Consider the following 12,885-nt stretch of genomic DNA (forward strand, 5'->3'; position numbering starts at 1 on the left):
CTGTAATAGTAACCCTTAATAAGACAACAACAAAGAGAACTATTGACATTTGAATAATATCAAAAGGGAAAATAGGCTGACACGGATTTTCTTATGTGTTATTATTCTCAGATGAATCTGAACTTAAGTAAGTCTTGCTCATAATATGTCTTCTATAATAAAACAAAAATTAATGAATAAAAAACCACTATAGAACAAATGAAACTAACGAAACACTAATTTGGTTGAACAAATTGCATTGTTTAGAAAAAAATCAAATTATGCTTGGCAATAAAAGTGATATTAGGTTGAAAGATTTAATAAAATATTTGTGAAGCTTATGTTTTAATTTAAAAATTGCCTGCTATATTTAAAATGTATTTTACTGGATATTTAAATTTTGAAGTAAATATATTCAATTTTGAAGAAAAGCCATCAATTCAAAGTGAGGCTATGAGGAGAAAATGCTCCATTGGAGAATGTGAAGATCAGAACAGAGATAGGTTAGTCTCGGGAGCCATGGAGGTAGATGTGGATGATATACATTAAATGTGGCTACCTAGGATTTACAACAGAGCTATCAGTTTTACTACCACATATCTTGGTGAACCCAGAACCTTACTGGGCACTATACAGGAGGAGAATTATGGCTGGCAGAAAATTGCCTTCATTATCTTTAATGAACTTGGACAATAATCTGGCCATTGCATTTTTCACTGGTCACATTTCCACTGACCTCATCTATTCCCTCATGTCTCCTTTCACAAGGCCCCGTGAACCAGCTTTCATCTGCTGCTGATTTACCAGGTATTCTCAGAAAGGTTTCCATGGAAACCAAATGCAGAGACAAAGGGAAGCACACACAGAAATGGATTAACATTAATTTTAAGACTACCATGTCCTCTTCTTTGAACCTTAACAAAGAGCCAATGTTTCTAGCACTGCCAATACCAAAGGCTTACAAATCTCTTATGTACTGCAAATAAGGTAAATGCTAGAAATATTATTCCATGATAATATAATAATATAATAAAGTAAAAGTAACACACAGTTGTGTGGCATTTCAAAATGAGACATGACCCAGAAAAAATAATGAGACAATTAAGTTATTGTGGAAAATCACAGAGTGTATTTATACAAACCTAGATGCAATTCCAAGAAACCATAAACACAGGATGAATCAGGTTGTCATCTGCAGAATAGTACATTCTGCTTTACAGAAAGTCTATGTTTTTATAAGTAGAATTATACTCTTATATATCCATAAACTGTATAGTGCTGTAGATATATAAACAATTAGCACAACTGTTCATTATCAATGATTATTCACCAAATAATATTGTTTGTGCTGTATATTTATATGAATAGCAGTACAGTAGGCTTGTTTACACCTGCCCTAACCACAGATGTAACAAGAATGTTACATTTAATTGTCAGCAGGTGGTGGGAATTTTCCAAGTTTTAATATTATCACTTGAAACAGCTTGTAAATTAGTTTTTTGTTTTAGAATTTATTTATTTTTATGTTGTGAGTGTCTGTGAAAATTTATGTATGTTACCACATGCATGCCTGGTGCCTGCAGTGGCCCTAAGGGGATGCCAGATCCCCTGAAAGTAGAGTTACTGATGGTTGTGAGCTATCATGTGGGTACTAGGAATGGAATCCATGTTCTCCGAAAAGGCAGCAAGTGCTCCTAACCTCTAAGCCATTGTCTCTCCAGTGCCCCCTTATTATCTTATGAGGCCAGCATCAAGTATGGTCTGTCATTGACTGAGAATGATTGTATGTGGTATTTGAGGTCTAATAATAGTAATAGCCCCCACATAATATTAAATAGTCTTTATTACAGATTTTTAGTTATTATATTTTATTTGTTTTTATGTATATGTGTATGCACATGCCACTGAAAAATATAAATTTTTGGAGAACAACTTACAGGAGTTACTTCCTTTCTACCATTACATATATCCTGGGAATTAAAGTCAGGTTATCAAGCTACTTGGCAGGTCTCCTTACTTGCTAAAACCATCTTGCTGACTCAGTTTTATGTCTTTGTTTGGTTTGATTTGGCTTTTGTTTTTTAATCCAAAGAAAAGAAGAGGAAAACTTAGAGGGTTTTAGGGGGCAGTTTTTTTCTGGGGTGGTTTTGTTTTTCTCATTTTGTTGTTGATTTCTCTGCCTTTGCTCCTCCTACATTTGCTCAATTCTTCCCTATTCCTAATTTTTCCAAAATTTCAGATCTTCTCAGCTAATAAACAATGATTTATATGTCATTCCATTTTTAAGACTTACCTGATATTTGCATGTCAAATTAGTTTCCCTTCTGGACCCACTACATATTTTAAGTGTAGTGATCGAGGATCACTTATATGTAATTTGTTTCATAATTAGTTTCAATGAAAATCTGTCTGATTCATTATTTTTTGTTCTGTGCAATTTTCCACAGTAAGAGTTTTCTAGATTAATATATTAGTTCATTAATATGAGGAGAAATATTCTGAGTCCTGAGGCCCCAGGTGAGACACAGAAGTCCTTAACTGGTACATGGGCTTATGCACAGTCATTTCACTGTGGAGTTTTTTCTCCTCATCTTTAGAGAGTGTTTTTGCATTAGTCATAAAGGAGATACTGTGTAACTGAAATTCCTGTTTAAGAGTCAAGAATTTTAAAAAGAGACAATTACAGTGCAACTATGTGAGTGTGGTCTAAATGTTTCTGTCCAGTTCTGATCACCATTAAATTTCAAGCTCTTAGACATCAGTCTAAAATAGTATAATTGGCAAAGGTTGTGGGACAGCTACACAGGGATATCACTTACACAGAGATATCCAGCCCCATATTACAAATAACTAAAGACTCTCAGCTGTGCTCAACCGTCCCCCAGAGCCACAGTGGAAAATTAAAGATGGAATTGGTGGCATGAAATGCACGGAGATATGCAGTCCATGTTCATTGGATATTCCAATAGATGCAGCAATTAAACAAGCAACAAGAAAATACAAATTCTTAGTCATATCAGACAGTATACATCTACAGTCATCTACACAGTACTACACTTAAATCCTGAATTTTACACCAAGTCATTACCGAGATATCACAGTTCCTCATTTTGCTTTCACTTTTCCTATGTTATGTATATTGGTGGACCTCTAAGAATCCTGTTGGATTAGAACATATAAAATAGTGGCTTTATATAATAATTAAAATGCTATTTGTCTCTAAACACTTACTTTAAAAAAGGACATAGTGTTTATACGTCAATCATAATACAAGTTTTTTTAATTATGGATTCTGAATGGTTTTACCATGTAAACTGCCATGGTTTTCAAGTTGGGCCTTCTATGAATTCTCTTGAAATACACCAAGTCTCAAATTGCTTACCCTGGTCCTGTTGCATATTTCAACTGCCTATTGCTATGTGCTGGCCAAAGCCAGTTTTGTCCACTGAAATGTGATTGATAAATTCCACTGATTTTTTTTTTTCTTAGAGGTGAGAGGAGTCTGTATGGAGAATACCCAGCTATTAGGAGCTTTGCTGAAAAATCTGAATGTTCACAATTGTTTTAATTTCAGAAAAATCTATTCAGTGGCACAGTAAGTGGCAAAAGGGAATCTTTATCATTAGCTCCCCTAAAGGAAAGATGTAGTGATCCCTTTGAATGCAGTAGTTTAGAAACAACCACCCTCATTTAGAGAAATGCTGACAAAACAGAAGTCAATGAACTTATTTGTGAATATGTGTGGGGAGGAAGCTGTGTGTTAGGATGTGTGTTACATCAAAAAAAAAAAGTTTCCTTAGAGAAACATTCCAAGCAGAGTCTAAGGCATAAACACTTTAACAAGCATTTGTGTTACTTAAGCCAATCCCCAGACCTATTAATGTACATTGCCTCGTGACTCCCTCACAAATGAGAATCAAAAACTAGTGGGAAAAGTCATAGTCCTAATGAGCATTAGATGTATCTCATAGGTATGGCTCTTGAGATTAATTATTTTTAAAAAGTTGTCTTCTGTGATCCCTTTTGAGAGACATTATAGGTTTGATGTAAGTGGTAAGAGAAGTTTCTGTGTGATTTCTGCTATGAATTTTCAGTTACCTAATTAAAAATAAGGCCCATTATTTCAAGAAATGATGGTATCATTTCTTGACATTATCACAGAGCACACACGTCATCCACTGTACAGGAGAGGCAAGAGAAGAGACATAGCACTGGGACTAATACAAACTCATGCTTAATGAGAGTGAGACCGTATGAGTAATTTGAGAAAGATGCCTAGGCTGTCAGTCAAAACTTCTAAACTTGGAAAAAGGGATAAAGCAGTAGGCATTTATTTCACAGCCTCAGTGTTTAAAATAAATAAAATATGCATATAAAGAACTCAATATGGCACCTACTTCATTGCAATATTAGCCAAATCATGACAAAATTACCATTTTTGTTTTGTCTCAGGATTTGTTTCTGATGGCTTTACTCTGTTCTCTCCTATATACAGTTAAAATAGTTAACAAGCATGCGGTTTTCTCACCTTATTCAAATACTATTAATCTTAATATACATTTTAATCTTACAATTTTGTTACTAGTAGATCACTTTGACAGATTCTTAATTTCTAATAGTAGTTACCAGTGAGAATATTTCCTTTTATGGTATTTAATGAGAATTTGGGATAAATGAAAACAAGGTCCATTTCTCTACTTTTTGTTTTTTATTAAGCATGTCTATATATCTACTTTTAACTTATTAATTGATGCTATAACACAAATTTATGCCCTGTGACATAAAAATACAATTCCAAAATTAATTTTTATTACTTTATTGGATCACATGCAACTGGGTTTGGCCTTTGAGTATCCTTACAGGAAGTAAATTATAATAGGAAATGCTAATCCAATTTTTCTTAAATCTAACATATGTAAGCATGAATATAATGTAATGTATAAAATATTTTATGATTAATTAAGTTTAAATGCTTTATTATATGCAGCAGTAATTAAGATAATTAATTGTGTGTGTTAGTTGAATGGGTAAACACTGTTCTGAATGTAATAGTGAAGGTGTTTTCAATGAGGTTGACATTTCAACCAGTGAACTAAGTAGAATAGATTATCCACCCTGTGTGGGTAGTCCTCCTCAAATTAGTTGAAGGTCTACAGAACCCAAGCACTAAGTTGAAGAAAACTTTGAGGGTCTTATTGGCTGAACTTGGTCACTTCTCCTGCCCTCAAATTGGAATCTACACACTTGACTTTTCTTGTTCTCGGGTCTTCACAGTCAAATTCAAATGAGTTTATAATTATACCTTCAGGCTTACATAGCAGAAATAGTTTTGTCTGTGAGGAATGGGCCTGAAATGTTAGTAGAGAACAGTTGGTTACCACTTTAGCTGTCATGTCACTATGTACCATCAGACACATAGTGCCATAAATGATGGTATTGTAAAATGCATAACTCTGTGCATCTAATGCCATGAATACCATCTTCAGTTTTCCACAGAAGGCTAAGCATAGCTAAGAGTTGTTAGCATTTTGTAATAGGGGATAGATATCTCCTTGTAGATACCCTTGTGTAGATGTCCCACAGTCTTTGTCAATTATAGTATTTCATGACAAATTTCAGCTGTCTTGATGTTGTACAAGTCAAACCACCAGCTGTGTTGTCATGAGTGTGAAAGCCTTGTCATGTCTAGAAGAATGAATTTCCCAGCATTCTCTCATGTCTTCCAGTTTTACATTTGTGATGTTTCCTAATCACTGTTGGTAGTAGGGTAGGTTAGAAAAAGTTGCCTCATTTAGGGCTGAGGACTCAGTCTCTTGTTCTTAGTCATTGATTTGTGCATCTAAGCATTAACTTCTGCTCCCTAAATAAGAAGCTTCTCTTGCCCATGTTAATAGATATAAACATACATCTTGAGAAGACAGTTTGGCAAAATGATCATCCCACAAAATAACAATAGCACATACTACTTAAAGGCCTATAATCTCCAAAGCCATGAACGTTTTACTAGGATTAGTGGCAAGAAATTCCCTCCTCTGGAGCAGGCCTGTAATCCAATCAGAAAGAGGTCAGTTTATGTAGTGTTTTCAGTAAGAATTATTCTCCATATGCTATGCATTTGAACACTTGGTTCCATGTTGGTGGCTTTGCTTGGGAAAGTTAAGGAAGCTTTGGGCTGTGGAATCTTGCTGAAAGAAGTATCTCACTAGGAAAGTGTTTATGAGAGTTTATAGCCTTGTCTCTGTTCCAATTCTCTCTCTTTTCTGGGTGTTGTTGAAGATGTGACCTCTTAGTTTCTTGCTCCTTCTGCCATGTCTGTTCCTTGCTGGCATGCCTCAGCCATAATGGACTAATGACTCTAGAACTATAAGCCAAAAAAAAAAAAAAAACTCTTTCTTCTGCAAGTTGCTTTCAGTTATGCAGTTTTATCACAGAACAAAAAGTAACTAATACAGAAGGTGGCACCAGCAGAGTGGTGTGTTGCTGTGAAGAAACTATTCATGTTGCTTTTTTATAGGAAAGTGGAAGATCTTGAAACTTTGGACTATAAAAGTAATTTAATACTATAAAAAGTATAAAAAGCTGTTCGAATAAAAGCCTGGAAGACAGTAGTGCTCAAAATAATGCTGAGAAAAGAGATCTAGTTGAGAGGCAGGCAGTGCAAGTCAAGTTCTCTATTAGCAACTGAAGTAAAGGTAATTCCTATGATATTTTGGCAAGGATTCTGATGCCTTCTGCCCATGTTCTAAGAACTTGCTTGAGGATAAATTAAAAAGGAATTGACTCTTTTGTGTTTTGTTTTTGGTAGAGGAAAGTTCAAGACAGCATAAGATTGAGTCTGGGGAATAGTTACTACTTACAACTTTTACACAAGTCTACAGTGAAAAAAGTAAATGGGACAAAAGAAAGTATAAGTTGTGCAGTTTGGAAAGGAAAGGAGAACAAAGAAGTTCAGTGCTAAGCCAGGTTGGTGGTATTGCATGCCATTAATCCCAGCAGTTGGGAGGCAGCTTTGATTTCAAGGTCAGTCTGATCTACAGAGAGTTCCAGGACAGCCAGGAATAGACCAAAGAAATCCTGTCTCAGATAAAAAGGAGGAGAAGAAGAGGCAGAGGGAGAGGGAAAGGAAAAGAGAGAAGAGGAGGAGGAGGAGGAGGAGGAGGAGGAGGAGAAGGAGGAGGAGAAAGAAGAAGAAGAGGAGGAGGAGGAGAAAGAAGAGGAACAAAAAACAAGAAGAACAAAAAGAACAAGAACAGGTTGTTAAATACTGGAACCATGGCTATGCTGAAAGAGGAACCCCTGCTCTGGGTTGGAACCATGGGATCGTACCTTTAAGGCAAGACCCTCACCCAGATAATCTTCCATCTTGTAAAAGGAGAAAGCCCAAGAAAGAGGTTGTTTAGTCCTAGAAAGCAATTGCTCTAAAGTATGAAAGTTGCTGTGACTGTTGTTGAAGGGAACCAGGGTCCATCTAAGGTGGCAGCAGAAATTATATTTTGTCCTCATAGCAGTGGCTTTGAAGACATGAAAAATGTGATAGTGAGTGGAAGAGTGGAGAGTCTTCATTTCTTCCTCTGAGGTTCCCAAGAGATGCTGAGGCCGGACAGTAAATGACAGTATTAAAATTGCATCAATAAGAAGTCCCTAAAAGGAAGTTGTATGAAACTGTGAAAACAAAACCTAGGTTGTGGTGGGGACCCCAAAAGCCAGGAGCTATTTACCAATTAGAGTTATAGACAGGGAGCTGGAACAGCTCAAATAGTAGGTATATGTTACAGGAGTCAAAACTGAAACAAAGTCAAACAACCTAAGCCTTTTGAAATTAAAATCTCAGACAAGAGACAAGGAGCTTTAAGTATTTATTTGCCTTGTTGGTTTTCATTTTATCTTGATCCAGTATTTCTCTCCCTTTGAGAATGGAAATGTTTACCCTGCGCTATTTATGTTGGAAGCATATAATTTGATTTGTGATTTTTTACAGGATTAAGAGATTGCATTGAGCCTTAAAAGAAACTTTGGATCATGAAGCAGTATTGAGATTGTAAAAGACGCTGGGAACTTTTTTTTGCAGATTTTTTTTATTTGAATTAGAAACAAGATTATTTTACATGACAATCCCAGTTCCCTCTCCCTCCCATCCTCCCCTACCATCCCCCCAACTAAAACCCTGCCTATCACATATCCTTTCTGTTCCCCCTGAATGGTGAGGCCTTCCATAGGCTGTCATCAGAGTCTGTCGTATTCTTTGGGATAGGGCCTAAGCGACTATGGGAACTTTTAAAGCATGTTTTGCATTTTTATATGGCCCTGAGCCTTTGGAAAATAGGGAATGGTATTTACAGGCTTGAGTGAGAATGTCCCACATAGACTCACATATTCCAACACTTGGCTTCCTAGTGGTGATGTTTGGAAAGGTTATGTAACCTTTGGATTGTGGAGCTTTGCTGGAAGATGTATATACCAACTGGGGTCAGGTATCTTGCCTCACTTCCATTTCATTCTCTCTGGCTTCTACATATGGCTGAAAAAAATATGGTTTCCATGTTTTTATCTTCTTGTTCCTGCAGCCACACTTGGTTGCTGCGTGCCGCTGTGCATTTCTGGCATAATGGACTCTTATCCCGTTGCAATCATAAGGCAAAATAAACTCTTCCATAGGTCACTCTTGGTCATAGTGCTTTATCACAGCAGCAAAACATAACTAATACATCTAGCCCGTATTAATGATGCCATGTTTGCATTAGTGAGCACCTCACTAGAATATATCTGCATTACTGTAGCTCATTTCTGAATTTGTTTGCAAAGAGTGTCTGTATACTGAGGAACCTCCACACCATATACCTGAGAATAATTTTTAACAATGAAGTTCTTTTCAGTCCACATACATATAAAATAGTTTAAAATGTCAGATAATTATCACTCCAAGATACACTCACTAGAAAATTTGGGGAAGTTGATCAGCTTGCTGATTGTTTTCAACCATCTCCCGGCAGGTTCCCAATGAGCTTGAGATCCAGTTTCCCACAATGGTAAGTCACAGATATTTGCTTAAGTGACTCTCCTCTATTACCTTACTTTTCCACTCCCTTGCTCTGCATCCTGGGTGAATTTTCCAAATGAATTCCCTATACCTAAATCCCATGTCAGTGTAAGTTATTGGAAAATTTGAATGAAATAAAAATGACAAATTTTCCATTTCCCTAGTGGAAGCAATTCTGTAAGAAGAGGTTGGAAATGGACTTTTCATGTTTTGTGTGTATACAGGAAAAGCATTAATAACTTCTCAAAATAGTATGGCAATTCCAAACAAAGGACTCCTTAGATTTTCAAAATTTATGCATATTTACTTATGAGTAACATGAGCAAATACTGATATAGTCATAGAATGGTATACTACACAGAGACAAAGTTGGGATAACTTTGGGCATCACACTTTGATAATAGAAAATAATTGCAGACATATACAAATACACAGGAATTTAAAAAGGAACACTAAATCAAAGTAAGGAATTTTCAATAGAATTACATCAAAGCCTTATAATATAAATTTTAAGGACACAAACATATATGATAAAACTAAAAAAATAGAGTTAGAATGATAACTTCCAGGGAAAATTAAGGTTATGAGATCAGACTAGTTCTGGTGGGAATTACAGTTTTCCTTTGTAGGTAGAGGACTACATATGTTACAATAGTTCTTTACACTTAACATACTTTTCTTTGACATTATTTCCAGTATTTTTAGTATCTGAAAAAATATAGTTTAGAAAGATGTCTATCAGGATCGTGGCTTATTTACTTATTGAGGCAGCTCACATTTTCCATGGAGACACAAGAGCTTCAGGCAACTTTCAGAACAGCTGAGCTAAAGAGACATTGGGTTACTTAAGGAGGCAGTCATCTTGGAAAAACCATTCCTCCAATCCTAGAACAAGAGTCTGAGTTGCGTATGAGCCTAGCAAACAGAAGGTATAATGGATTTTATCTTCTTGCAGAAGACACTCCCTTTTACATGACAAACAGTTAAGGTATGCCAACTCAAGGAATTAATTCTAACTCACACTACAAAGGAGACAAAAGCATGTTGGTCCTCCGTGCACATAATGCCTTAGCCATTATTCACATGTAGCATGCAAACAAAGTGTTTAACCATCAGTTCCCATTCTTTGAAACTATTGCCTCTTCCCCACCCTCCCCTGGGGGAGCAAAAGGGAACTATTCCTTTGGCTTTATTTTCTATCCAGGTCACAATATTATTCTTGGACTTTCTCTTAGTTGCATGTCTGTTTTTACTTTTTAACCTGCAGATTTTCACTACCAAGAGGCAGAATTAGAATCCTCACCTCATCATCTCCATGCCTTAGCAGAGTCACTTGTGAAATGGAATCCAAATGAGTGAAAACAAAAAGTGAACAGGACTCCATTTTTTTATTCTTACAGACTGCCCTGTCTATCTAAGAAACTGTAACCAGATAATGAGGAAAGGGAAATATGGACCCCAGCAAATCTGGGAAGGGTTTGACATGCAGTGAACACAAAATAACCTAACATGTATTACCAGATTCCTCTTTAATTTTTTTAAAATTATACATGTGAATGTGTGTCTATGTGGATATGTGTGCACCCGATTGCAGGTTCCCTTAGAGGCCAGAGTCATTGAATCTCCCTGGAGCTGGAGTTACAGGAGAGTATGATCCACCTGAAGTAGATGCTGGAAACTGAATGGGTATTAAATGAATCCTCAGTGGTGGCAATCTATATTAACTGCTGAGCCATCTCATGAGCTGCTGCAGATTCCTTGTTGGGCTCTCTTCCTTAAATGTCTCATTCATATGTTAAATGTTCTCAGTAATACCAGTTTCCAGACCTAGCATGGTTTGTTAAGTCACCCTAACATGATGGTGCCTCTGCTTTGGCCAGATCCGTCTTCAGGACCTGGCCAGAAGTTTTTCTCTATATAGAACTCTCTGTGGTTCATAAATAACATTATGTTATCTGAAGCCACAAGAATGTGCCTCTTTTCATTAACTAGATATTTAAGATGGTTTATCTAGTGCAGACATTTGAGGTAATCATAACTACACCACACATGGAAAATCATCACACACAGAGGACAATGAAAAGGAGGAGGGGTGGGAAAATATGGAAAATTAAGATGGACAAACATAGAATAGAGTCAGGAGGAGGGTGGGGGGTTGGAAGGAAGAAAAGGAGGGAAAAGATTTGTGATTAAAATACAACTCAAAGATAAACAAAACAACAATGAAAATATGGACAATCAGAAGGCATAGGCTATTCTGCTTGCTAGATGGGTTCCCCTTCCTTCTTTGTCAATAGTGTAATGTCCATGAGAGTATGGGTTTTACAGTCGCAAACCCTGAAGTCTCCCTTCTGTTAATTCCCTAGTCATCCTTTGAAAACTCATTTCGGCCATTTCCCTAAGTCCTTCACATGGTAAATGTGGGATAATTTCAAAAATATTTGTGAAACCAAATAAAAACATTATACCACCCATGATGTAAGACCAAAATATTCATGACTGGTCTTTCTTTACAGCTGCTCGGGAAGGAAGTCAGGGTTATGTAGGAACTTCCACAGTGAAGATTTCACCTCCTTATTCCTAAGACTGTAGATCAATGGGTTTAGCATAGGAGTGACCAGATTATTTAAGACCTGAACAGTTGCATCGAGCCAAGGACTTGGCGTTGGCCTTAAGTATATAAGGACAACTGGCATATAGAAAAGCAAGATGGCAGTGAGGTGGGCACTGCAGGTGGAGAAGGCTCTACGACGTCCCTCAGCAGAGCGTATCTGCAGAATGGCACAGACTATGAAGCTGTAGGAGGTGAGGATGAGGAGGAAGCAGCTGAGGGGCATCAAGCCCACACTGATGAACCCCACCATCTCCAAGGCTGATGTGTCTGCACAGGCCAGCTTCAGCATCACAGGAATATCACAGAAGTAATAGTCCACCTCATTGGGACCACAGTAGGGCAACTGGAAGGTGAGAGTAGTTAGAAAAGTAGCCTGAATACAGCCAAAAAATGATGTCCCTGAGGCCAGGATGGCACATATTCTGTGGCTCATGATGATAGAGTAACGTAGAGGGTAGCATATGGCAACAAAGCGGTCATAGGCCATCACTGTGTACAGGAAACACTCTGTACAACCCAAGAAATGGTAGAAGAAGAGCTGGCACACACAGCCTGCATAGGAGATGGCTCGGCTGTTTCCTGAGAGGTAAAACAGCATTTTGGGAGAACTCACAGAAGGGAAAAATATGTCAAAAATAGAGAGCTTACATAGGAAGAAGTACATGGGAGTGTGAAGACGAGTGGAGGAAATAATGGCCAGTAAAATTAACAAGTTCCCCATCAGGGTGAAGATGTAGAAAGACAAAAACAGGACAAAGAGCATGGTCTCCAGACCCTCTGTGTTCGGGATGCCCAGCAGGATAAACTGAGTCACTGCAGAGAGATTCCTCATTGTTTTAAAACTTTTGCTGATAGGTTTGATTGTGCTTAATATGGGAAGCAATCTCATCTATGCAAAACATTTCAAATGCTGCAATTACCTCATTCTGTCTACTTGTTTCTCAGAAGGAATATTCTCTGTGGGGAAATGATTATTTTCTTTACCAAGAACAGCAGTTTAGAGATATACTAAAAACATTTTCAGGTTGGAAATATATTTGATGGCATTTTCTTTGACCATATTTATATTTTGAATCATGATGTTATCTTTAAGTAACATACTCTTGCTATGCATTTCCTTCTGCAAAATAACAGAAAAGGAGTATATTATACATTATGACAACTAATGCCAATCCTGACTTCAGTTCTTATTAGTTTTATTAGTTAAAATGATTCACACATTACCTCATGGACATTTGTAAAATGAAATTCACAA

At 36.9% G+C, this 12,885-nt stretch overlaps 1 protein-coding gene across 1 annotated transcript; it reads right to left on the minus strand.

Annotated features, from left to right (window-relative positions):
* Positions 1–11,526: 11,526 nt before the first annotated feature.
* On the minus strand, positions 11,527–12,462 carry LOC100765963 (olfactory receptor 149). Its single transcript, XM_035444438.1, has one exon. The coding sequence runs from the start codon at positions 12,460–12,462 to the stop codon at positions 11,527–11,529; it is 936 nt and encodes a 311-aa protein (XP_035300329.1).
* Between the last annotated feature and the right edge of the window lie 423 nt (positions 12,463–12,885).

This window comes from Cricetulus griseus, chromosome 4, assembly GCF_003668045.3.
Source record: "Cricetulus griseus strain 17A/GY chromosome 4, alternate assembly CriGri-PICRH-1.0, whole genome shotgun sequence".
Lineage (NCBI taxonomy): Eukaryota > Metazoa > Chordata > Mammalia > Rodentia > Cricetidae > Cricetulus > Cricetulus griseus.

Excerpts from the sequence above, each read along its gene's own strand:
- LOC100765963 (XM_035444438.1), bottom strand. The coding sequence starts at position 12,462 with ATGAGGAATCTCTCTGCAGTGACTCAGTTTATCCTGCTGGGCATCCCG.